At 40.3% G+C, this 25,532-nt stretch overlaps 1 protein-coding gene across 2 annotated transcripts; it reads left to right on the top strand.

Annotated features, from left to right (window-relative positions):
• Positions 1–187: 187 nt before the first annotated feature.
• Positions 188–25,532, top strand: SCYL2 (SCY1 like pseudokinase 2). Of its 2 annotated transcripts, none has more exons than XM_081928882.1 (18): positions 188–376; positions 2,665–2,869; positions 5,461–5,618; positions 6,186–6,330; positions 7,684–7,833; positions 8,497–8,718; positions 9,419–9,535; positions 10,100–10,225; positions 10,527–10,703; positions 11,564–11,686; positions 14,127–14,240; positions 16,255–16,387; positions 16,820–16,938; positions 18,028–18,128; positions 19,615–19,681; positions 19,779–19,868; positions 21,812–21,931; positions 22,888–25,532. In XM_081928882.1, exons 2-18 carry the CDS (start codon positions 2,693–2,695, stop codon positions 23,509–23,511), a joined length of 2,763 nt encoding a protein of 920 aa, XP_081785008.1. In that variant the 5' UTR covers positions 188–376; positions 2,665–2,692; the 3' UTR covers positions 23,512–25,532. The 2 variants fall into 2 exon arrangements, with proteins under 2 accessions (XP_081785008.1, XP_081785009.1); XM_081928883.1 differs by lacking the exon at positions 188–376 and adding an exon at positions 447–658.

Below are 25,532 nucleotides of genomic sequence, written 5' to 3' on the forward strand. Positions count from 1 at the left end.
GTATCCCGGTGAGGGGGGGGGGGCAAAAGAAACACACCCGCCGCACCGCTTCTTCGACGAAGGGCCAGGCCGGCGCTTCGCAGCCCTGACAATCAAACTCGCCGCCCTCGCGGAAACCACCGTTGGCGGCGCGAGACGGAGGGGGCGGGGCTTCCTGGGGCTCGACTTCCGGCCTCAGCTCCCGTGCCCTGTTTTCTCTCCCAGTGACAGCAGCGGAGGCGGAAGCGAGAGAGAGAAATAAATATATATATACTGTGTTCGAACCGGTCAGGTTAGGTTGTGCTGAGGTGGCCGTCATGGCGTAGCAGAGCCGGGGGTCGCGGCACGGTCAACCACGCCCCGCGGTGGGGCAGCGCTTTCCCCCCTTCAGGTTGAGGTGAGAAGCCCGCGGGGCTGTTGCTGCGGCGGGGGGCCGAGCGTGGCCTTGAGACCGCGGAGAAGGGAAGGGCTTGCTCGCTTCCTTCCTCAGAACCGTAGGGTTGGGCCTGGGCTGCCCACAAAGTGGGGCAAGAGGGCTTGGCGGGTGGGGGGAGCTTCCCTTTTGTGCCGCCGCCCACGAACAGGCAGTTGCCGAGTGGCTGTCAGCCGACTTGGGGAGAGGGAAGGCAAGGGGCCTATCTGCCTGCGGTGTGGCAGGAGCTCTCAACCCCTTTCTCAGGTAAGAGGGAGGGCTGCTCTGCCGTGCTGAGGGTGGCTGGTCGAGGTATTGAAATTCCCTAATTGCTCTTTAAGGTTTCTGCTCTTACTCCACTGTCGCTCTGATTTCAGCAACAAAGCTTCTTCATTATAAGATGAAACCAATCTCGCTGTGATAAATGCAAAGTATCCCGCACAAATATTGCTGAAGTGTCCAGTAACGGTAGATTTTACCGTGAAAATATATTTGAAGGCTTGTATTGACAGAAGCACACACGAGTGACTTATGTAGAACATTAATTGGAGCTTTTGTGATTCCAAATGGGGCGTGAGAGCATCTGTGCGCATATTATGTGTACTTCCCTTGCTTATTACAGGGCTGTATGTGACAAAGCCCTTGTGAGGATTGTCAGGTGTCTCTTCTAAGCCACACCTCTTCTTTTAAGGGAACAGCCTTCATTAGGCTACTGCTGTATAGGAAATAATTGCTTTCTGGTGCCTCCTACACTGAGTGTTCAATGTCCATTCTGAAACTTTCTTCTGACAATTCAGTTTAAATATAGTCAGCAAGCCATGGAGGCATGTTGGCAGCAGTAAGCAGTTAAACGGAAATCTTACCCTTTGAAAACATCACCTGGGGAAAGTTGCTAGTGGCAGTAGTCTGAATTCCCATAGGATCCACTAAATTCAGTGCTGTAATGCTTATAATAATGCCGCAATATCATCTGAGTATGTTTTCTTGAATGACTTACTAGTTTAAAATGTAGATCCCGTAGTGTGACAAAATCATAAGTAACTTTGAAAACTAAAAATTATCCTTCTGCTAAAAGTAGGGTGGCATTACAGTCTTATGGGTGATACTATATATTAATAGATAAGTAGCATTCATTAACCTTTTGTACAATATAATATTGTGTGGGGGGGAGAAAGACAAAGTGTGCACATGTATACTGGGGTATTTCACCATAAATCCTCAAATTTAAGAAAAAACAAGAAAACAAAAAATGCAGTAAATGATCCATTATAAGATCTGAATTGCTTATGTAAGTAATGCATGGTTTTTATAAGGAAATCAATTGGAAGAAGAATGTTTTACAGTTTAAATGATATATTGGTACTATTTTATCTGCTGCTTATTGCAAAGCTGACATCCAACAGTTTTATGTGAGTAAGATTCAATTGTGAGGTCAGCCTGCTAAGTGTGACAGAAATTCACTTGTGTAGTGGGGCTTTGCATTTCTCAACTACCCCCTGCAGCTCCCCTCTTCACCCCCAAAAGCTGTACAAGTATACTTTGTTACACAGGTACAATAGGTGATAAGATAAGAGTATTGGATCCAGTGATTTGTTTGTGTTAGGTAATGGATAGAAACTATTTACGTAGTCTCGGGACACTTCGGCATACTTCTAAATTTGTTAAGGAGACATTACTGCTCAGCTTAAAAAAGTTATATTTGCTGGCCTATCCAACTGCAGCAATTAATCTTTTAAATGAACTCATTCTAAACATCCAGGTATTTGTCAAATATGATAAGTAATTCACACCCTGAACTCTCTTCACTTGTTTTGCAATCAAGGCGATGTTAATTCTAGTGGTTAATTATTTTTTCATAAATTCTGTGGTGGACCTAACTGGCATATTAACTTTGTCTGCCTATTCCTGTGCATGATCTGTTGATTCATCCGTTTTTGGATACAATTTGGGCAAGTGAAAGAAAAACAGCTGATATCTTTAACACCTAAATTATAACAGAAAGTGCTAACTGTGTTAAAAATTGTTAAATGTAGCAACTTAGTTTTCATCTCTCATACTGACAGCTTCAAACAGGAATAGAAACTGATTTTCAACTGCTGCTTTTTGCTCTTATTTGAGACAGCATATTTCAGTTGATATAAGTACTGAGATTGAATGCCAGCTAGAAAAACATAGATTTAAATATTTATATCATTTACTTAATAACATCTAGAGTCTATGTTCTGCTTAGCAAAATTTCCAAGATGGATTCTGAGATTATTATTTTTTTGTAGGTAAATGTACTAGCATACATTCATAACAATGGAGTCCATGCTAAACAAATTGAAGAGCACGGTTACGAAAGTGACTGCAGATGTCACTAGTGCAGTCATGGGAAATCCAGTTACCAGGGAATTTGATGTTGGACGACATATTGCTAGTGGTGGCAATGGGCTTGCTTGGAAGATTTTTAATGGCACTAAAAAATCAACAAAACAGGTGAGGTTTTAGGAGGGAAATACGTATTGCTTGTCATGTCATTACAATGATGTTTTAAGGAACAATTGCCTAAGAATACATGGTTTAACAGTTGTAGAAAAAGAAATCACAGTATGTGAGCGGTTGCTGAACAGCTTGGTAGGTTTCTGGATGAAACATCGGCTCTGGATCCATTCCAGTCCAGCTTCCGCGCTGGTCATGGGACCGAGGCGGCTCTGGTCGCCCTAACAGATGATCTCCGCAGGCAGCTGGATTGAGGCGGGTCGGGGCTGCTGATTCTTATAGACCTGTCAGCAGCCTTCGACATGGTCACTCACGAACTCCTGGACCACCGCCTTGCCGACGTGGGGATCCAGGGCACAGTCCTTCAATGGCTGCGCTCATTTCTCTCTGGTCGGGGACAGAGGGTGGCGCTTGGGGGAGAATTGTCATTGCGCCACTCCTTGGTGTGTGGAGTGCCCCAGGATGCGATACTCTCCCCAATGCTTTTTAACATCTTTATGCGCCCCCTCGCCCAGCTTGTCCAGAGTTTTGGGCTGGGCTGCCATCAGTATGCTGATGACACCCAACACTATCTGTTGATGGATGGCCATCCTGACTCAGCCCCAGACACACTGATCAGATGCTTGGAAGCTGTGGCTGGATGGTTACGTGGGAGCCGGTTGAAGTTAAATCCTTCGAAGTTCTAGATTTATTCAAATGTCTTTCAGCAACATACCTTTGAAACTTAGTTTCCAGTTCTAGGCATTTATACCGATATATGTATCTGCACTCTGGTATAACAAGTGTTAAAGTAGATAAATAACTAATATTGTGCATCTTTTCAACAAAGAGCAAAATTTTATTAATATAATGCCAGTTGTAGTGGTAAAATGTCAATAGGAAACTTACTAAGGTAAAACACTATTGGAACAAAAACATAGCAGCTTGGTAAAAGGGTTGCAGTATGCTGAATGCACTTGTTTGGTAAATGAACCGTGCTATAAATGTGGACTGCAAAGGAAAAAAATAGTATAAACAACATTAGCAATCTGTTTATTTAGCAGTGCAGTTCAGTGTGCAGTTTAAAGTCCAATTGTGTTCAATAGGACTAATTCCCAAGGAAGTGTGTTTTAGAATTGCAGCATTTCATGCTTTCGTAAAGTGGGTGTGGTTTCAGTGAGTGGCATTGTGACTGGTGGCTGTTCCAGAGTTGCTGTCTGTCCAGTGCTCCTACATTCATTTTTGTTACTACAACTCTTCTTGAGTAAGCTTAACTGCTGGTTGAACAGAGGATAAATGAGCACATTAAATTGCCAGTAGCAAATTGCTCTGCCTACCACTGATGATGAGAAGCAAACAACAACAACACTGGTAGCTATGCAATTCTGTTCTGAAGAAAAATATTTTAGAGTATTTTGAAATCTTGTAACAGAGTTGGCTCTGACATGTTTCTTCCATGAGAAATGCTCAATGTGAATAAGTCCCTTCTATCTGCTGTAGTTTTACTATGTGTAACATCCTGATGACACTTTGAGCAAGACCTCCTGGATAATTTTAGAAGTCTTGTGGTGTTCTAATATAGGGTTGCCATATATTTTTTAAGGAAAACGTTAAAGTTGTTGAGTTTTTGTTTTGTTTTTTTTTTTTTTTTTTTGAGATGTGACCCAAGTTGTTGAGCTGTTGGTTAAAAAAAAAGTGAACATAATTATTCAGTTGTGTTGCTGAAGACCCAGGCCAAACCACTGCTTTGCAGCAGAAATTCCCCCTGGACGTATACATCAGACATATCCAACGTATGGCAAGCCTATCTAATAGAGATGCAGTCTGACATTTATCTGTTTGGACATTATTGGTAATTAATATGTAGACATTGTGGGAATCTAACACAACACCTTCCATTTTGCTTAATTGTTACTGGAAGAGAATATAATATGCAGTTTGGACAAACTATTGCTCAATAGAATATTGAATTCGTTAGTACAACTTAACATTAAGGAGCAAACTTTCCATGTTAATATGGTTGCTATGTGGGGTAGGGCAGAATTTGGCATTGATGGGCTGCAAATGAAGGGTGCTTTTTCCTGCCATTTTCCCTCTGCCAAATCTCCAATGCTTCAAAATTTCCTTGGGGGTGTACACACACACACACACACACACACACACACACACAAAATACAGGGCTATTTTTCTAGAAAAAGAGGTGCTGGAATTCACCACTAACACTTCCCTAGTTCTTAGAATGGCAATAGCACCCACCTGAGAGGTGCCAGAATTGAGTTCCTGTGAGTTCCCCCTGTATTTACACACACACAAACACACCTAACTTCTGAAGTGGCCCACTGTAATAATGTAAAGACAGGATGGAAACACTATTATAGCAGTGGCCAATTTATTTTAAAATTGAAAGACAACAAAAGCTATTTATTATTACTGAAAAGTATTTTATTATTTTGTCAAAACAAAAAAAAATCCTTCCAGTAGCACCTTAAAGACCAACTAAGTTAGTTCTTGGTATGAGCTTTCGTGTGCATGCACACTTCTTCAGATTATTTTGTAGCATTTTAGTTTCTCATATAGTTCACTAATAATATTTTTTTATTAATTTTTAGGAAGTGGCGGTTTTTGTTTTTGATAAAAAGCTGATAGACAAATATCAGAAATTTGAGAAGGATCAAATCATTGATTCCTTAAAACGAGGAGTTCAGCAGCTAACAAGGCTGCGACATCCTCGGCTGCTGACTGTGCAACATCCATTGGAAGAATCCAGGTAAGTTTATTACTAAAACAATTACAGGTTTGAGTTTTCATACATGCTCAAAACTTTCCGAAAATTAAATAAACTACACAATCTAATTTCTGGAAACTATCCACTTCTCCCAAAAGAAATTGTGTAATTGTCCAATGTGTGTCCCTATTCTGAATATATGCCAAGTATTATTTTAGTGATTAAGAGATACACCTGATGTGGTTTATTCTGTTTTCCTTTCTGCTGTTTGGCAGAGCAAAACTCACCAAGTTCATGTAGTCCTTATTTGAGTGAAGACCTGTTCTTCACTCTCACATCGTGATTCCCTGAAGGCCTTGTGAACCTTCCACTTCTCTGGTGCAGTAGAAATTGATATGTTGAATGCTGATTTCACTGTCATGGAGTTTCATTTTTCAGGCTGTTAAGAAGCCCAACACCTGGTGCTTTTTCTTGAACATCCTGCACCATCATAATGTCTATTTCCTAACTGTTGCTGTGTCACAAAGTCAAAGTCTACCTATATACCTACTTATCTCTTGTTCTGAAGTATATTTGGGGTGTTTACTAAGGATATTTGTTTCCTTCTAGGGACTGTTTGGCATTTTGTACAGAACCAGTTTGCGCAAGTTTGGCTAACATACTTGGCAGCTGGGACAATCTTCCCTCACCTTTACCATCTGACATCAAAGAATACAAACTTTTTGATGTAGAAATGAAATATGGCTTGCTTCAGGTATGCACATTGGTGACCGGTCTGTAGTGCTGGTAGTCTTACACATGGGTGGGTATAATGCACTCAATATCTAGCCATCAACCTATATAAACCAGGCAATAAATTTACACTATAGCCACCTGCAGAAACATTTTTTCTTCCCTTGTCTGTTTAGAAGGGAATTTTAAGAAGTCACAGCAACTAATTAGCTGTAGCAGAAAACCTTTATATTTTATTCCTCACACTTTATATGTTCTAGGATAGGAATGGGGAACCTCTAGGCTGCTGGATTCACCTCTCCTACACTCCCCATATCATGCCCACTTTCCCACAGTACCATCCTATTTCAGTTATTTATTTAGATATGACTGAGCAGGACCTTTCTACCAGTGGTTTTAGCCTTTTTTCTAGTGGTCACTGTCTCTAGCATAATTTTTGGATCCTCTGCAGTGCTTGAATCTGTGCACATAGTTATGGAAACATTCAAAAGTCCTCAACATCTCTCAGCAGCTTCCCCAAGAAATTCAGAGATTCCAGAAATGTGGTTTCCAGTAAAGCACTGAAAACATTGTTGACACTGATAGGAATGTCCTCTGTCTAAAGTAATAGATCAAGTGTGTAGGATGGGAAGATTAGGAAGAAGGTATTTACAGGGAGAATGTGATTTTCATCCCCATCCCAGCATTGCAATGAGGATTCAAATAACCCTCCAGGTAACCCTAATCTAGGCTGAACTGCCAAGATTAGCCGGCGAGAGGGGTTGAGCAGAAGGTAAAGGGTGTATGTATTCTGTAGGGGGCAGTGATTTTTGTATGGGTAAGCTGGATATGGGATGGGTGGTGGGGGCTGGTTAAAAAGACCTGTATGTTCCCCCAACCAAACACTGGCATGCAGTCCTCAACAGTGTTCCACTGTGGCCCTCTGACTCTTAGGATGCAAAAAAGTTCTCCACCCCATTCTATAAAAACAAATGGCTGATCCCTTTCTTAACCACAAGTGAGGAAAATTAAAATCTGCCAAATCCTGGTGTGCGCTGTGGTGTTATCAAGACAAAGGTGGGAATATTTAGATAGCAGCTATGCAAGTTATCCGGGTCTCCTTCAAAACCACTGCTGCCATGGACACAGCTGTGCCTAATGGCTGTTGCTGTGGCAAAGGATTGAAGGTAAAAGTGTGTTGGTCTGTGATCTGGACTTGAATCTCCCTACTTCATTACCCCTTTCTTTTTTACCCCAGCCGCAGCACTTCTAGGACCAGTTCACTTCTGTGGATTTTTTTTTTCTCAAAGAGGAAAACAACATATACCATTATATCTAAGCTTATTCCAAATGCTCTAAAACAAACACCCTGACAAGAATATCTTCCTCCTAACAGGTTTCTGAAGGCTTGTCATTTCTACATAGCAGTGTGAAAATGGTCCATGGCAACCTTACTCCTGAAAATATAATTTTGAATAAAAGTGGAGCATGGAAAATTACTGGATTTGACTTCAGTATCTCATCTATAAATCCATCTGAGCAAGAGGTAACAAGGTTTCAATTTGTTTTTCATTGTCAGTAAAGGATAACCTAGAAACATTTGGACTCTTAATTAAGCTCTTAATGTTTAGCTACATAACAATACACAAATTTCATAATGTAACCCATTTGCCTGCTGAGTTCAGGATTAAACTTTAGCGATAGGACCACAGTCAAGAATTAAGCAGCTTACTCTTCCTAAATTATACAGTCTTTCTTGGAGTAGCATATTGCCCATTAATATATGTGAAGTCATGAGTTGTTATAGTAGAATAATTCCCTCCCGCAAAAAAACAACACCATTGAGTGTTTCAGTACCAGCTAAGTGCTTTTAATTTATGTTGAAGGTAGGCTACCTAACTGCTAATGGAGATAATCTTGCTACCTAGCCAAGAGCTAATGTGAAACAGACAAGTATGTTCTGTTTATATTTTCTTAATGTGTTATGGTAAAGACCTCATATACTTAACTTTAAAAATGGATGCACTCAGAGTAAACACAGGATTTACTTACCTTATATAATGGATAATGTCTCTCAGGTATCATGAGTGATTTAGATCTCTTTAGGTCATTATTAATGTAAAAGAAAATCACTCCAGCTACGTTTCTTTAAACTTACACTTTAAATTATGTTTCTGTAACCTTTTTGCTGTTTTGTTTTTCCCCCCAGCCAAAATTCTCTTGTAAAGAATGGGATCCAAACTTACCATCTTTGTGTCTTCCAAATCCTGAGTATTTGGCCCCTGAATACATCCTCTCAGTGAGCTGTGAGACAGCCAGTGACATGTACTCTCTAGGAGCAATTATGTATGCTGTGTTTAATAATGGAAAACCTATTTTTGAGGTCAACAAACAGGATATTTATAAAAGTTTCAGCAGACAGCTGGATCAGGTATTTTATGGGTCTGTTTGTTAAATTCACATTTGAATACATAAGTATTATGAAGAAAAAGTATTAAAATGTCTACAGGTATTTTGGTTCTATGTTAATAAAAAGAACACTTAACTTGTACTGAAGGAGGTGGCTTGTCTGTCATCATAGAACGCAATAATGTGGGGTAAATAAAACTCTTGCCTCATGCTTTAGAGCCTGTTCTCACCAAGTTTCAGGGTACTGGGTTCACCTGTGTGTGAGAAGACCCCATTAAAGTTTCTTTTGTCCTTGCTGATAAGGAACATCACCAAAGTAGAAATATGTGTTTTACTCCCATTTTCATAAGTTTGATTGTGTTGCATTGGGATAAGGAAAATCAGCTACAGGACCTGTTCTAGTGTCTCTGAAACCAGCTAAAATGGATGTAGAATGGGTGCAGAAGTGGGAATATTTGCCACACTGGGGAAGCTCTTGGTTTGTCTTTCATGAATTGAGCAGGAGTATATTACCCCAAAAATGAATTTTACACATATTTCGTTTATCTGGCAATTAAGTGAACTACCGTCTGTGTACGGTAGTTCGGGGATTTTATTATTAGTATTTTTTTAAGTAGATCATTGAATTCATTCAACTAAACTAGATCATTCCAAGCACTATTCCAGTCATACTGTATGCAGGGTTTTGTTTTAATGCGAATTCATGTGCTTTATTTATGCAGCTTAGTCGTTTGGGCGCCAATAACCTTCAAGACATTCCAGAAGAAGTCCGTGAGCATGTAAAACTACTGTTAAACGTAGCTCCTGCAGTCAGACCAGATGCTGACCAAATGACTAAGGTAAAAAGAGTACTTAAAATAGCTGTAGAATATAAGAAAAAACTTTTTTAAAGTGCTTTAATAAGCAGCATTTAACTGTTAAATTTTGAAGGGTTTTTCAAAACAACATTCTGGTTCAAAATTTTCAATTCAGGAGATTAAACCTTCTACTTTATTGCCTCATAACAAGCACTCAGTGAGTAACTGGAACTGTTATTTTGCAAAATGTTCTCTTTTTTTAGAGGAGGATGTTTTGCCGAAACTAGAAAATATGTATTTTCTATATATATGAAAAAGAGAAAAAAATCCATTTAGTGTTATTCCCATCTTTGTTATTTAGTTGAGATTTTATATCTGTTCTCTTTCATATATGCTTTTTTGGGTTTAACTTAATTGTATTAAGTCTGCAATTGTATACCTACTTACGGGGGAGTAAACCCCAGTGAATTCAATGGGGCTTTTTCCAAGTAGACATATAAAAGATTGTGCTGCAAATGTTATCGTGCTTTTGAAAAAGTTTAATATATACCATGTGTATGACCTCAAATATCACTTTCTTTTTTAAAAAAAAATCTGTATTTTTAGATACCATTCTTTGATGATGTTGGGGCGATGACACTACAGTACTTCGATTCATTATTCCAAAGGGATAATCTTCAAAAGTCACAGTTTTTTAAAGGGCTGCCAAAAGTTCTACCAAAATTGCCTAAGGTCAGCAATCTCAGATTATTTTACTAGACGTGTACTGACAAAGAACTCTGTGTCTTTTGTAGCTGAAGCATGCATTGCTGCTCTATGATAGTGTTCTTGGAGTAAGAAAGCAAAGGCCTTAACAGTTCCTCATTTAAATTGGCATTTTATAAAGTGTGCTACAAGGCAAACTGACATATACCAATATTGTTAAAAACTTGCAATCCTTCTGTTTTACTTGCAGTACATAGGAATAGCATGCTTTTTGCAGGTTTCTGAAGAAATTTCATTTCCTTACAAAATAATATCTGTTTTCTTTCAGCGTGTTATAGTACAGAGGATTTTGCCTGCCTTGACATCCGAATTTGTGAACCCAGACATGGTACCTTTTGTTCTGCCTAATGTTCTGCTCATTGCAGAGGAATGTTCCAAAGAAGAGTATATAAAGTTAATTCTACCTGATCTCAACCCTGTCTTTAAACAGCAGGAACCAATTCAGGTACATTTCTGTCTTACACATAATTCTGGTCCCATATGAACCATCTACCCAGTTGTTTAGGGCTATCTTTTGAACACCAGGTTATTAAATCTTGGGGGGAGGCCCTTTTCTTGGTCCCACCACCCTCGCAGACACACTTGGTAGGGATGTGGGAGAGGGCCTTCTCAGTGGCTGCTCCCAGACTAACTCCCTCCCTAGCGAAGTTAGACTGGCTTCCTCCTTGTTCTTCTACTGGCAAGTGAAGAACTTCTTTTTCCAACAGGCCTTTGGGAACTGATTGTTTTAAGGAAAGAGCTTGTGTCATACTGTTTTTGTTGTAATTATTTGTATGTTTTTAATATTAATTCTTTTTATGTTTAATTTATTTTTAATCATTATTATTTCCATGTTTTTAGTTGTTCTTATTTTATATGTAAGGCAACTTGAATTCCTGTCAGGGAAAAAGGCAGGGAATGATGATGATGATGATGATGTTAAGCTTAACAGCCAGTAATATTTCAAAGCAGCCACATATTTCAGTATGTGTATTGCTTAGTTGTATTGGTTAGGTACTAGTTGGGCTTTTAGTGAATGGGTATATCTTGTCTGTCAATCTAGAACATTGCACTTTGTATATGTACGGTACTTCATTCTCTTGGAATGTTCAAATGTATGCTATTGGATTACTATCTTTAAAATAGAGAATAATGTCAGAATGTTCTTATTTTCCATGCTTCCAGGCTAGCAACATGGTGAGTGTGTGCATTTGCTATGTTTACATGAATATTTGATTATATAAGGTAATAGCAAATGTTACCCTGTAAGCGATTAACAAAAAATAAAGCTTTGACACATGTCAATACTGCATTTCTTAAAAACAGATTCTGTTGATATTTCTTCAAAAAATGGACTTGCTGCTAACCAAAACACCTCCCGAAGAAATAAAGAACAGTGTTCTACCAATGGTTTATCGAGCATTAGAAGCACCTTCGATTCAGATTCAGGTCTGGTAATTTCAGTTTTGTTCAGCTTCATTCTAGCTGGAAAATCTAGCTAGAGATTTGCTTACTGAAAGGAACTCTCTCTTCTCACATTTTTATTTGTTTTTCTGTTTGTGCTTACTCCACTTGCAGTAACCCCTGAAAGTGGTTCCAGGGAGTTGAGAGAAGCTCTAGGAGATAGGTGCGGGAGGAACAGCAGGGAGAAGGGAGTACAGTGGTGCCTCGCAAGACGAAATTAATTCGTTCCGCAAGTCTCTTCGTCTTGCGAGTTTTTCGTCTTGCGATGCACGGTTTTCCATAGGAATGCATTGAAAATCAATTAATGCGTTCCTATGGAAACCGCCTTCCCCCGACCTCTTCTGGCGGGCGGCATTTTAAAATCACCCGGGACAGCGGAGGACTTCTCCGCTGTCCGGGGCGATTTAAAAGCCCCTGGGAAGGCAGGCAGGGGGGACAAAGGCTTTCCCGCCCCGCCGCCGGGCTTCGGGAGGAGGCTTTCCCGCCCGGCCGCCCGGCTTCGGGACATCGTTCCGATGCCGGGCGGCGGGGGGAGGCGTTCCTGCCCCACCGCCCGGCATCGGGACGATGCCCCGAAGCCGGGCGGCGGGGGGAGGCGTTCCTGCCCCACCGCCCGGCATCGGGACGATGCCCCGAAGCCGGGCGGCTGGGGGAGGCGTTCCTGCCCCACCGCCCGGCATCGGAACGATGCCCCGAAGCCGGGCGGCTGGGGGAGGCGTTCCTGCCCCACCGCCCGGCATCGGGACGATGCCCCCGGCCGCCCGGCTTCGGGACATCGTTCCGATGCCGGGCGGCGGGGGGAGGCGTTCCTGCCCCACCGCCCGGCATCGGGATGATGCCCCGAAGCCGGGCGGCGGGGGGAGGCTTTCCTGCCCGGCCGCCCGGCTTCGGGACATCGTTCCGATGCCGGGCGGCGGGGGGAGGCGTTCCTGCCCCACCGCCCGGCATCGGGACGATGCCCCGAAGCCGGGCGGCGGGGGGAGGCTTTCCCGCCCGGCCGCCCGGCATCGGAACGATGCCCCGAAGCCGGGCGGCTGGGGGAGGCGTTCCTGCCCCACCGCCCGGCATCGGGACGATGCCCCGAAGCCGGGCGGCGGGGGGAGGCTTTCCCGCCCGGCCGCCCGGCTTCGGGACATCGTTCCGATGCCGGGCGGCGGGGGGAGGCGTTCCTGCCCCACTGCCCGGCATCGGGACGATGCCCCGAAGCCGGGCGGCGGGGGGAGGCTTTCCCGCCCGGCCGCCCGGCATCGGAACGATGCCCCGAAGCCGGGCGGCTGGGGGAGGCGTTCCTGCCCCGCCGCCCGGCATCGGGACGATGCCCCGAAGCCGGGCGGCTGGGGGAGGCTTTCCTGCCCCGCCGCCGGGCTTCGGGACATCGTTCCAATGCCGGGCGGCTGGGGGAGGCTTTCCTGCCCCACCGCCCGGCATCGGGACGATGCCCCGAAGCCGGGCGGCGGGGGGAGGCTTCAAAAGCCTTCCGGGGGCTTTTAAATCGCCCCGGACAGTCCCGGGGCGATTTAAAAGCCCCCGGTTAGGCAGGCTTCAAAAGCCGTCCGGGATAGCGGGAAGCGCTTCCCTGCTATCCCGGACCGCTTTTAAAATGCTGGCGGTGGGGAGCAAAGCCTTTCGCCCCCGCCGGCCTTCCTGGACCTCTTCTGAAGTCCGGAGGGGGGGGAAAGGCTTTGCTCCCCACCGCCAGCATTTAAAAAAAGGTCCCCGAGATTTCCCTATGGGCTTTCGTCTTGCGATGTAAGCCCATAGGGAAAATCGTCTAGCGAAGCGTCGCAAAAACCGAAAAACCCTTTCGTCTTGCGGGTTTTTCGTCTTGCGAGGCATTCGTCTTGCGGGGCACCACTGTATAAGCAAAAAATCACTTCTGTTTCATCAGTGGTGCCAACACTAAATCAGAAGCCCTTTCTGAGAGAAAAGTTAGGAAAGTTAGAAGTGATAAAAGGATTCTCTCTAGTAAACATTCTGGTCATGATTCATGGAACACGTGGAAGTTTACACTCTCTCTGTGATTGTATAAAGTTCCTAAAACATTTGCAGGCAGCATTCAAGCTTAATCATCTTATTTTGGACATTTTGTTACTAGAGGAATATTTTAATAACCTTGATAAGGGAGGCTTTCCTACACTAATAACGGGGAAGTTGTGGCCCTCCAGATGTTGTAGGACTACAGCTACCTTTATCCCCAACTATTGGCTGTGCTTGCTGTGGCAAGAGGGCCTAACATTGTTGTTCATTATTATTAGCGGCTCTGAACTCTTAAGGAAGTGGAATTCTAAATTTTGTTTCAAATAAATAAAATGTTATGGTTTATTTAGTTTTAGAGACAGAGAGAAAGACAGAACTGTGGACTTAGTATTATTTTTAAAAACTGCATATTGTTCATATATACTAATTGTGATACTTTTATTTTCAGGAACTCTGCTTAAACATAATTCCTACATTTGCCAACCTTATAGACTATCCATCAATGAAAAATTCACTGATACCAAGAATTAAAAATGCCTGTTTACAAACATCATCTCTTGCTGTAAGTTGAAAATTCAGAAGTCTTTAAAACCATATTGAAATTGTTTTGCTGTTAATTTTCTTTTTTAAAAAAAATAATATCCTGATCAATTGCAAGTTATGCTTCATTATAAAGGGATTCAAATGAATCCTCCGTCCCACATGAACAAATGGAGGGGAAGTTCCCAACATCTCTGCATTCAACTTCAGATGTGGGGGCCTATTTGCACAGCTCTATGCACATAGGCTGTCTATTCCATTGAGAACCCCAGGTTTGAAGGATTTATGTATATAGTGAAAAACTGGACTTATACTATCGTGTGACCATAGACCTGCCTTTCCTAAGTGGTACTGAATGTGGTGGAATCATCAAATCAATAATTATATAATAGAGCATTTTCATTCTTTAGATTAAGGTAGGGGAGACTAACCTGTAGACCACAGATCGTGCCCAGCAGTGTTTTGGGGGGTCTGTCAGAGCCCTCCTAATTTGTCATTAAACAAAAGATTTCTCCTGGGAGGGTCCCTGCTGTGATACCATGAATGCCCAAACTTTTTGTAACTCTCCCAAGCCCTTGAAAACATGTTTATTTTAAAAAGAACTTTTTTAAAAAAATAAAAATCCTGATTACTCCTGCAGGTTCCCTACTCTGATGCCAAAATATGTTTTTCGTATCCTCAAGACCCTCAAAATGTCTTTTTTTAAAAAGCTGCTTTCAATTTTTACATTTCAGCCTCTAACAGCTAGATTTGCAGGAATTATTAACAGCACCATTCCAGTGATTAAAAGAGTTCTTACTTTACCCAAAGACTTTTCTCTGCTGAAATCACTGATTATTAGAATGTATCTGGTTTTCCCTGGTCGTGCAGAATGAGAACTATACAGGCCAGTGCCAAAGTAAAATAATGTAGCGGAGAATTTAATAGGGTGTGGAATGCAGAGTTATCTTTAGATCCACTTGGAGTCTGGGAGCCTTCCATGAAGAGATTTTTTTATCAAACACCACTACTATGATGGTAGTAATATTCTATTAACATGTTTAGGTTTTGTATGGCCTGCCTTTAGTTGGATAATATTATTGAATTTTGTTTGAAAACAAACAAACAAATAATTGAAACAGATATCTAGTGAGATACTTACAGTTCCATATGACTATTCCAGCCTTATTCCAGATGCCCCATCTTCAGAACTGAGGTGGGGTAGATACTAGAGAGAAGGTTTTATTTCCTAGAGGCATCCAGCATTCCATTCCATCCCTTCATACACCAGCCTTCGCCCTACTTGGTTCCCCTCAGATGTTCTTGAATTCCAACTTCCATCACTTCTGGGCAGCATTGCCCAATGGTCAGAGATTGTACTTTCCAGATTTATATACATTCTCTGTTTTTGTTGTTCATAGTCATAGTTAAGATTTTGTTAATTTCCAATGTTAGTCTTACTTGGAGTAGGCCCAGTGAAATCATTAAGTTCATTTGGTCTACTCTGTGTATGACTACTGTTGGATGTCACCCATAGTTTGGTTGTTTTAGAATATTCAAACAAGTAAGACCATTGGGTTCTGCTTTTTCTCTTGTGCGTTGGATAGTGTTTTATCTGTTGGCAACCAAAATTGGGTTGAAAGGTGAGATATATTAAATAAAATGTGTTGTGACTGGTTAAGTACACAATTGAGTGGGAGAGCTTGGCACATGGATACTGTTACTGGCAGCAGTGTATGTTTACTGTAACATGTAGTTCCCAACCACCATGTTCCTGTGTGTGTAAAAATAGATAAATCACATTGCTTCCTAAATCCTTTACTTTGGGAAATTAGGTCTATTCAGAAGTCAGTCACATTGACTACAATGGGGTTTACCCTCAGGCAAGTAAGTTTAGGATTGAAGCATTACTTGTTTGTATGAAATTAACTCAAAATTCAAATCCTGTGAACATATGGCTATTGAAAAATCTTTAAAACTCCTGTATTGATATTTTCAAGCATTTTCTCTATTTTTATAAAAGTTTAGTTTAGAGGGCTTGTTTTTATATTCATTAGGTACGTGTAAATTCCTTAGTCTGTTTGGGAAAGATTTTGGAATACTTGGATAAGTGGTTCGTTCTTGATGATATTCTGCCTTTTTTGCAACAAATTCCTTCCAAGGAACCTGCAGTCCTTATGGGAATTCTAGGTAACATGATATTTTGTTTCTTGTGCTGTCTGTAGTAGTCTCTCTGTGGTATTAGTCTTTGTGGTACTGTTAAATGTACAATACCACAAGGCATTACAAGTCTATAACTTTTAAAAATAATATCCCATATTTTTTGTTTTCTTTTAATTTGGTCAAACGCTGTAAAGACTTGGTTTAACTTGGGTTAACATTCACACTAATGCCCACAGTTATAGAAATAATTAATATAGCATATTTTCGTTTCTCCACTCCCTTGCCCTCGGAATAATGCAGACCACCTTTTAAGAAAGCTGTAAATTGTAGTTTGTGTGTGATTTTTTTTTTTTTTTAAATACATTTAATCTAACCTTTGGTTCAAAGGAATATATAATGATGTTACTTTGTGAAGGCACGATTATTAGATAAAGCATTGTGTTTAATGTTTCATAAAAGGTATCTACAAATGTACGTTTAGTCATAAGAAACTGGGAATTACAAAAGAGCAACTTGCAGGAAAGGTTCTGCCCCATCTGATTCCTCTCAGCATTGAGAACAATCTTAATCTAAATCAGGTAGGATAATGTTTCTCCTGTGTTTATTTGTAAGTATCCTTGATTTCATTGGGACTTAGAATCATAGAACTGAAGAGTTGGAAGGAACCGCAAAGGTCATTTAGTCCAACCTTCTGCAATGCAGGATTCTTTTGCCCAACGTGGGGCTTGAACCCACCACCCTGAGAGAATAATATTTTACCGAAAACTGCAGCTATAGATAAGATAGCAACACTTTTGTAAAATGCTATTCATTTTGTACGCCACAATAAAGCAGGAAACATCCTACTGCTATCCATTGCAGTTCTACATAAATATGGTAAACCGTTTCTTCTCACATGTACTTGGACGCTAATTCTACTGCCCAGTTTCTTCCCTCTCTTTCAACAACTCTTATCTTCATTTGCTGATAGAAATGTATTTCCCTCTCTGATCCCAGTTCTCAAAACTCCCCTCTCTAGCTAGTGGGTGTTCTAATGTTCAAGGGATCCATATTTAGTTTCCTGTCTTAAAGTCAGCTATTAAGATATATGGATCAGATGCATGGACGAGGACAAATATTTATAACCGTTCATTTTATAGGCTGCTTTTTATATCATCTTTGTCTCCCCTGCCTTGTTTGTTTCATGTTTTTTACTGGGTTTGTATTCCATTGTTAGCTACTTTGATCTATTTTCTTAGAAAAATAAACGCATAAGCCTTTTAAAATATTTTAAAAATTCTGTCTTTTTACCTCAACTTAAACCTGAGGGACACAATAGTTGCTGTGCAACATTTAGTTTTTAAGAATTTAATAAATGAAAACAGATCTAGGAACTAGTTTGAATATTTATTGTTTGCATACAGTGGTATCTCTGGATGCAAACACTACCCACATCCACGCATGCACGGGTCACAATTTGCCGCTTCTACACATGTCATTTTGAGCGTCTGCACTTGCGCAAGCGGTGAAACCCGGAAGTAACGCGTTCCGTTACTTCCAGGTCGCCACAGAGCGTAACCTGAAAACGCTCAACCTGAAGCGACTTCAACCCGAGGTGTGACTGTATTCTGCTCATGGTGGCACAGCCTTTAAAATAATAATTAAAAATACATGTATTTCTTTTCTAGTTTAATTCCTTCATTTCAGTCATAAAAGAGATGTTATGTAAATTGGAAACTGAGCATAAGACCAAACTTGAACAGATCCATGTTATGCAAGAACAGCAAAAGTAAGTGTGCATATTGTTTGTATGTACAGTGAATTAGAGGATAGTTTACAGTCTTCTTTTATAGTTTCCAAACTAATTGGAAATTTTTCACTGTTCATTCAAGATTCAAGTGTCTTTGTTATACCACTCAAGCTTCCTTTTTATATTTTTAGTTCAAATCTGTATAGTGTGGTTTTCCTTATAATAAATGGGTTTTAACTTGGTATCTGCATTTCTTGCATATCCATCCAGTTCCCAGTATTGGCAAAGACTGGGAATTAACAAATTGGACCAACCTTTCCTTATATGCCATTTTTGAAGAACCCTTCTTTGGTTGGTTGGTTATTTGTATTCATCTTTCTTCTAGAAGTTCAGAGCACATTTTTAGCTTCACAACAACTCTGTCAGGTAGGTTAGTCACCAATTATTTTCAACAGCAGAACTTGGAACACCAGTTTTCCATGTTCAAGGAATCAATCCACTATGTCTCCCACTAATTTAAATACTAATTTTTATGTTGCAGATCAACCATGCTAACCAAATGACCCTTCTATGTTGTTTAGAAATGAAATTACAGTATCTAAGACCAGATAGCAATCTCTTCCTTAGCACAATTGTTTCAGTCCTAGCTCTGCTGATACTATATATATATTGAGCATACTTTTTATTAGTTTTGTTATTTTGTCACATGAATAAACAATTATTAAAGGGAAACAAAATTGGGAGACAAGTTATTGCTCTTCAGCAAGGATGGAAACCCTCCAGCTAAATGCAGCTCCCAGACCACTCCACATTGTCGAAAAGGGAATGCAGCTTTCAGGCTGAAAAACACTCCCCACCTACAACATAGATTTTCTTACTAAGGATGACATGAAACCATAAGACTTCCATGAGTGAAACAGAGAAGGCAGCAATTTTCAGCTCTTATCCTGCCCCTGCAACTCCCCAAGTCTGTTCCAGAGGAATGGGAAACACTCTGCAGCAGATTTAGGAGGAGCATGGGAAGCTGCAATAAGAATTGCTTTCTGTCCCATTCATGGAATAAATGACACGTTTGGATACAACTAAATATATTTTTCAGAAGTATGCAATGACATTTTTGGTATTATCAAGTAAAATAGATACTCTTGAGCAAGGTCCTGTCTATTTAACAGGTGAAGCCTAAGAGGTGAATAACTTTTTTTAAGGATAATTTTTTGAACTATCAAATAGTAGCTAATGTTGCTTATATTTTAATTATCTGATATGCTTTACTTCATGAAGTACATATACAAATTAATATTGGAAATCATTTTGGATTTATGCAAAGTAAAGTAGCTTGCAAATTCTTCACCCATAGGTGAATCAAAGCACATATTCTCTTACACTGAATTAGAAGTTCATTACAGCAAATTGTCTACCATTTGTCTTGTTAAATATGGAACATATTGTTTGCATTTTTATGGGGTTGGTTTTATGCTGAAACTATTTGCTAGCACCTTGTTACAATTGTACTTTTGCATTGTAGATCTTTCGATATAACTAATCCAATGAGCCCACCTGAAGAAACAAAAGCCAATAATACAGGCAATCAGGCAAGAAGCTGTCTTTATTGGATCATTCCAGTATTTGCTTAATCAAATTCTTTTTAAAGATAAATGCTTCTTCATCCATCTCTTTTAATTTCAACAGATTGACAAGGTGTTTAGCAGCCTAGGAACAGATATCTTAACTAGTGGACCTGATTGTAAAGAGAATGGAATGTTGACAAATAAGAGAAAGGTAAGCTTTTATAAATTATTGTGCGAGGTATAAATAAGAAGGAATTTTTCATCAGTATGCTTATCAGGGGTTCTATAGCCTGAGCTATGTATCTTGGTCTACCAAGGCTTCCCAATAAGCCCAATTTAAATGGATCCTGGTTGACCCATGTGCACTCCTTCCTTCTTGGTGTTGCTAGTTCAGGGTTTCATGAGTTCAGAATCTAGATTTGTGAGGTCAGGAATAGGAAGTACTCAATTGTTCAACTTTATGCAGAGGGGGCGCTGGAGAGCGAAGGTGTTCCCTGTGTTTTTCTGATAGAAATAATCAGCATTTCTTCATGAGATGATCCTGAGCCTCGTATGAAATAGTGGTACTGATTGTTGCCAAACTGGGTTTTTTTACAGCAAAAGAGTGGAAGCACTTATCAGAATGACCTATCAAATTATTTGTTGCATCTTTAAATCAGATTGAAATATTGGCTAGAATTACTTTTAATCTAGAATGGGTTAAAAGAAGCCATGGACATCCAGTGAAGCTGATTCAGGACAGATAAAGTACTTCTTCACCCAGCACAGTTAAACCATGAAACTCCCTTCCTCAAGATGCAGTGATGGCCACCAACTTGGGTGGCTTTAAAAGAGGTTAAGAGAAATACAAGGAGGAGAGGGCTATTAATGGCTGCTAGCCATGATTATTGTGTTCTGCTTCCACAGTTGGTGGCAGCAATCCTGAATCCCAGTTGCTGGAAACCACAGGAAGGGAATGCTTTTGTTCTCATGTTCCACTTACTGGTTTCCTACGGGCATCTGGTTGGCTGCTGTTAGAACAGGATGCTGGACTAGATAGGCCATTGGCCTGATTGAGCAGATCCTTCTTATGTTCTTAAAATCAGCTCTGGAAGCTTGGATGGGGGAAGCAGTGGGGAGAAGAAAACCCAGAAGTTGCATTGTACAAACAGATTTTCATTGTGCCTGTGGGTGGGCATTATTGGAACCAAAAGAGAACTTTGTAGAAAAGGGTTAAGAAACTACTGGCCAAGCAAGTTACCAGAAGGTTTCGTTTTCATCCTTTATATATTTATGACACTCAGCCATCAGCTAGTTTCTCAGCCACCTCTAATATCAGAGCTTGCACCTTGGGAAGATGACCATAACCCAGTGAGAAGTGAACATGCTTTGCACGTCTCAGATTCAATCCCTGATACGTTCAGCTAATAGTATTGGGTGCAAGGTGATGGAAAGAACCTCAGCCTGAAACCCAGGAGAGCTGCTGTTAGTCAGTGTGTAGACAGTACTAGGCTAAAATGGACAATATTCTTGTTCATCTTGATCAAGCACCATCCTCAGTTGTAGGCTGAATGAAACAGTACTTTAATCGCTCTGTAAATATGCAGTGGGAAAATGAAAAGGCCTGGACTGAGAAGATGTGCAGCGAGGGAGAAGCCAGAGATATGTTCTTCTCTAACACAAGCCAGAATAGAGGAAGGTGTGAGGAAAAAGGAAGGAAAAACAATGCAGGTGGAGGGGACTATATCTGAATGCAACCACGGACTCTCTATACAGTGGCAAATAAAACATTTTAAGTGTGTTTTAAGTGCAATATACAATGTGACACTAGATGGTGATGGTGAGCCTTATGGAAAAATCAGTATTATTATTTTTTTTAAAAAAAAAACACTTTAAATGAGCACTTTAAGAACGGTTTTTATATGTGTGTAGATTCCACCTAAGTCAGTTTGTTATTACTATTGTTATTAAAACTGATACTAAACTCACCTGTTAGGAGGAAATATAATGTGTGTCTACTGAGGAATTTATTTTCTTGTTCTTGAGAAATGCTTTTGCAAACATAAATAAGCAAGGCTCTTCTCTTTTTGAATAATTTTTAATACTGAATAGATGTTTGGCCTATTCCAAGTCTCTGAAGTTGATGCCACTCACTTACAATGTATTCTTTTGAAGGGATCACTTACACTTGAAGAGAAGCAAAAGTTAGCAAAAGAGCAAGAACAAGCACAAAAAATGAAAAACCAACAGCCACTTAAACCTCAGCCTCACACAGTTACTGCCCCAGTCAAACAGGTATGGATTCAGTCTTCATTGTAATCTTTGGTCCTATTGCAGCTAACTAATAAAAATAAGTTTTATCCTGTAAAATTTGCAGTAGTTGCAAATCTCAATTTGCAATTGCATATAAGCATTCAAAGTCATTGTTTTAATAAAGTGATTGGGCTGCAAATGTGTGAATGGCAAAAATGTACCACATGCACTTACTTGTAAACCAGGAGTTGTTAATCTTTTCCAACTTAAGGGCTACACTGGCACCTTCCAACCTGTTGTATGGGTGCACATGCCTATGGTGGGCATGGCAAAAAAGGGACTTGTCCACCCCACAATAAGCATGCACAGGTACACACATCCCATACACAACAGAGTGTGCACGTATGTCTGACAAACATGCCAGGGAACATACACATAAATTGCAGATTACTCTCTCCAAATGAATAATCTGGTAAGTGGAAGGAGGGAGCAGTATGTACCCAGTCCCCCTTTTGCTGTTAACTGCTGGTGTCACTCACTCTCTGTCAGCTGGCACTGACCACACTGGCCGCAGTGATGCTGAGCAAAGAGATACAATCTCTAGGAAATTATGTAAAGCAGAAGCACCCGTGAATTAAGGAAGCATGAGACAACTTACTGGATACAGTGCTGCTATCACCTGTACTGATTGAGGGCCGGTGTTCGGACATTTTGGAATCCTCCCCAAGTCCACGGAACTACTGAGTATCACAGCAGCAAACCAAATGGTTAATTTAAAAAAGAAAGATAAATTTTGGAAAGCTATAAAAAGGCTATTGGTGGGTCATAGGTTAGCACCCCCTGTTGTAAACTCATCTTTGAGTTGCACGTACAATATGGCATTCCAGCCTCCTAAAATGATCTTACTGTGCTGCCATCTATTTTTCATCCTTAGAGCTGCTGCTTATGTTGAGTTCTATTGCAAAGTATTTTAACCATAGGTCCTTTTATTTTTTCAGACCAAGGACTTGACTGACACTTTGAGAGAAAGCATGGCATCATTGACCAGCCAGTCCATCAACAAACCTAAAGTTCCCTCTTCAAATAGCTTTTCTTCAGTGGGTATTGGAATGGGGTTTCCATCCCCTGTTGAGAGCGCTAAGAGAAATGGACTAAATGCTAATATGGGATTTCAGCCGTCTGGATTTGGGATGGGAATTGGTACTACAAGCCAGAATTACTTCAGTACTGCTAGTGTCACAGGAATGGCCAACATGAATATGATGCCAGCAGCAAACATGGCACCTTATAGTCCTATGAACACTACAGCTGCAATTTCACAACCAGCACAACAAAGCAGACCACCAGATATGTCAGCTTTAGATAGCCTGTTTAGGGCTCAAAAACCTAAAGTTAGTATGAATCAGTTGTCGCAACAAAAAACAAACCCATGGCTTAATCAGTTTGCACCTCCTCAGGGTTCCAACAGTACTGCCTTAGGAACACAGATGAATGCGATGGGACAATCTGGCTTTGGCTTGCAGGGAAATCCTTTCTTTAGTCCTCAAAACTTCACACAACCAACAAACAGCATGACAAGCAGCAGCTCAGCTAGTAATGACTTAAAAGACCTCTTTGGGTAATAGCTCTGATTGTGAACGAATTAATGTATGGTAAAAACCTGATTTGAAGAAACATCATCTAGCAAAATGGACAAGAGAAAAGCTATTTCCAGGATGCGACTTAGTAATACACTTTCATTTGCCTATGCATTTAATTTTCTTAGGCACAAAGTGATCTCTCTTGCCCCTAATTTCAAAGTTTTGAGGTCAGGTTGTGTCAATCCAGGTGCCCAGAGTTAGAAAAAAATTAAAACCGCATACCTCACAACTTCAGAAATGTGTCTTCTGACCACCATGTTATTTTACAAATAAACATCTTAACCAATAAAAATTAGCAGTAGGTTGTAATTGCTGATAAGCTGTCGGAAGACTTCAAACCCTGGGCTCTTGTTGATCTTGTATTGTCTGATTTGATATGATACTGAGTTCTAAATACAACTTGGTATAATACCTTATAGTAGGGTGCATACATTAGTCTGGAACTTGCTATAAACATACGAGATTGAACATGAAGACACTAGATTGCTACTTACAATCTTCCCAGCAGAAAATAAGGTATGTAGGAGTGATATTTTCCCAGTTGAGATGTGTTCCTTATCGCTGAAAAATGCTGCTTAGGTAACCATGCTACATAACCTGCCTCCAGTTGATTATGCCAAAATTTCAGTCCCTACCATAGATGCCGCTATGCTGGCATGGTGATATTTAAGGCAGGTCTTTAAAAAAGTAAGTAAATAATCATGCTTATGTCTACACTGAAAATCTAGGCACTAAAGGAATACAAGTGCAAATTAATCTGTTTTGGATCATCCTAGAAGCAAAGGTGGATGACTCAGAATTTAGAAGTCACTTTGATCACATTGAAATTTGGCTTGCTAGTAGGAAAAGAGCTTCAATTCGTACTCCAAGTTTCTGGTTACTTCTAAGGCAAAAGTAAGAGGTTGCCATCCCTCCGATACATACTTCTTTTGAATTTAAATTTGATCACATTCAAGAAACCTCAGTGAATTGTTTTAGTTCAGTTGAATAAATTACAAAGTTGGATGATGCAGCAGTTGACTAACACAGGTTGTTTAATGTATGCCAAATCATTGTATACATAATGTTCAGTCTCACTTGAAAGGCTAATATAAAATTTTCTGCAGTCAGATTTGGTGTGAACAACCATTTTGCATCTCCCTTAAAGGATTCTTTCAAATATAAAATTTCCCCAAAATGGAAGCAACAGTTTATGTGGTTAATTAGTTGGGGGATGAACCAGTCTCTACCCTGTCTGCTATTTCTACTGTACATGTCTTTCCTGGGAATTTTGAGATCTTTCTTACATAATACTTTGGACTATAGCTAGCTATTTTGAGAAGGAAAGAATTAGTTACCGTTTTTATAGAAAGCCTACATACTTTATTTTTCAAAGCCTTTCACTGATTGAATCATTTTCATTTGCTGCTTAAGAAACCAAAGGGCCTTATGCTGTAAATGTGAGCTGTATTTTGTTAAATTATATTTCCAATTTTAAGCTGTAATACTGTTAAATGTATCTTAAGAACTTTGTATTATAGCTGCTGCCTTAGTACTTTTGTTTTGTATCTCTGGGACCAGTGATAAAATTGTGTTGTTGTTTTTAAAAAAGAAAAACACACACAACACTTGTGTTATTTATGTTATATTAATACTCTCACTGAATATGCTCAATTAGCTACATAACTCTGTGTGTAAATTTATGAATATTAAATGTGTTAGGTTCCTTGTATGGTCTCCAGGTTTCTTAAGACTCAAACTTTACATTTTTGTGTAAAGCTTTTCTTTAAAAAAGCAGGACAGTACAGAATATGAAGCTTCCCTATAATATGTGGAAAACAAGTTTCTTTAACGACACAAGGCTGGGGGTGGTTTCTTTCGGGGTGGCTAAATTTGGGCTCTCTTGGTGTTATAGGACTCCAACTCCCCATCATGACCCATGATGAAACATTATAAGTTTTGTATTCCAGCCACAGCTCCCTGCCCCAGTTTGTTGTAAAAAAAAAAATGTATACCCACATGTG

The sequence above is a fragment of the Podarcis melisellensis genome (assembly GCF_964234715.1).
Source record: "Podarcis melisellensis genome assembly, chromosome: 10".
NCBI lineage: Eukaryota > Metazoa > Chordata > Lepidosauria > Squamata > Lacertidae > Podarcis > Podarcis melisellensis.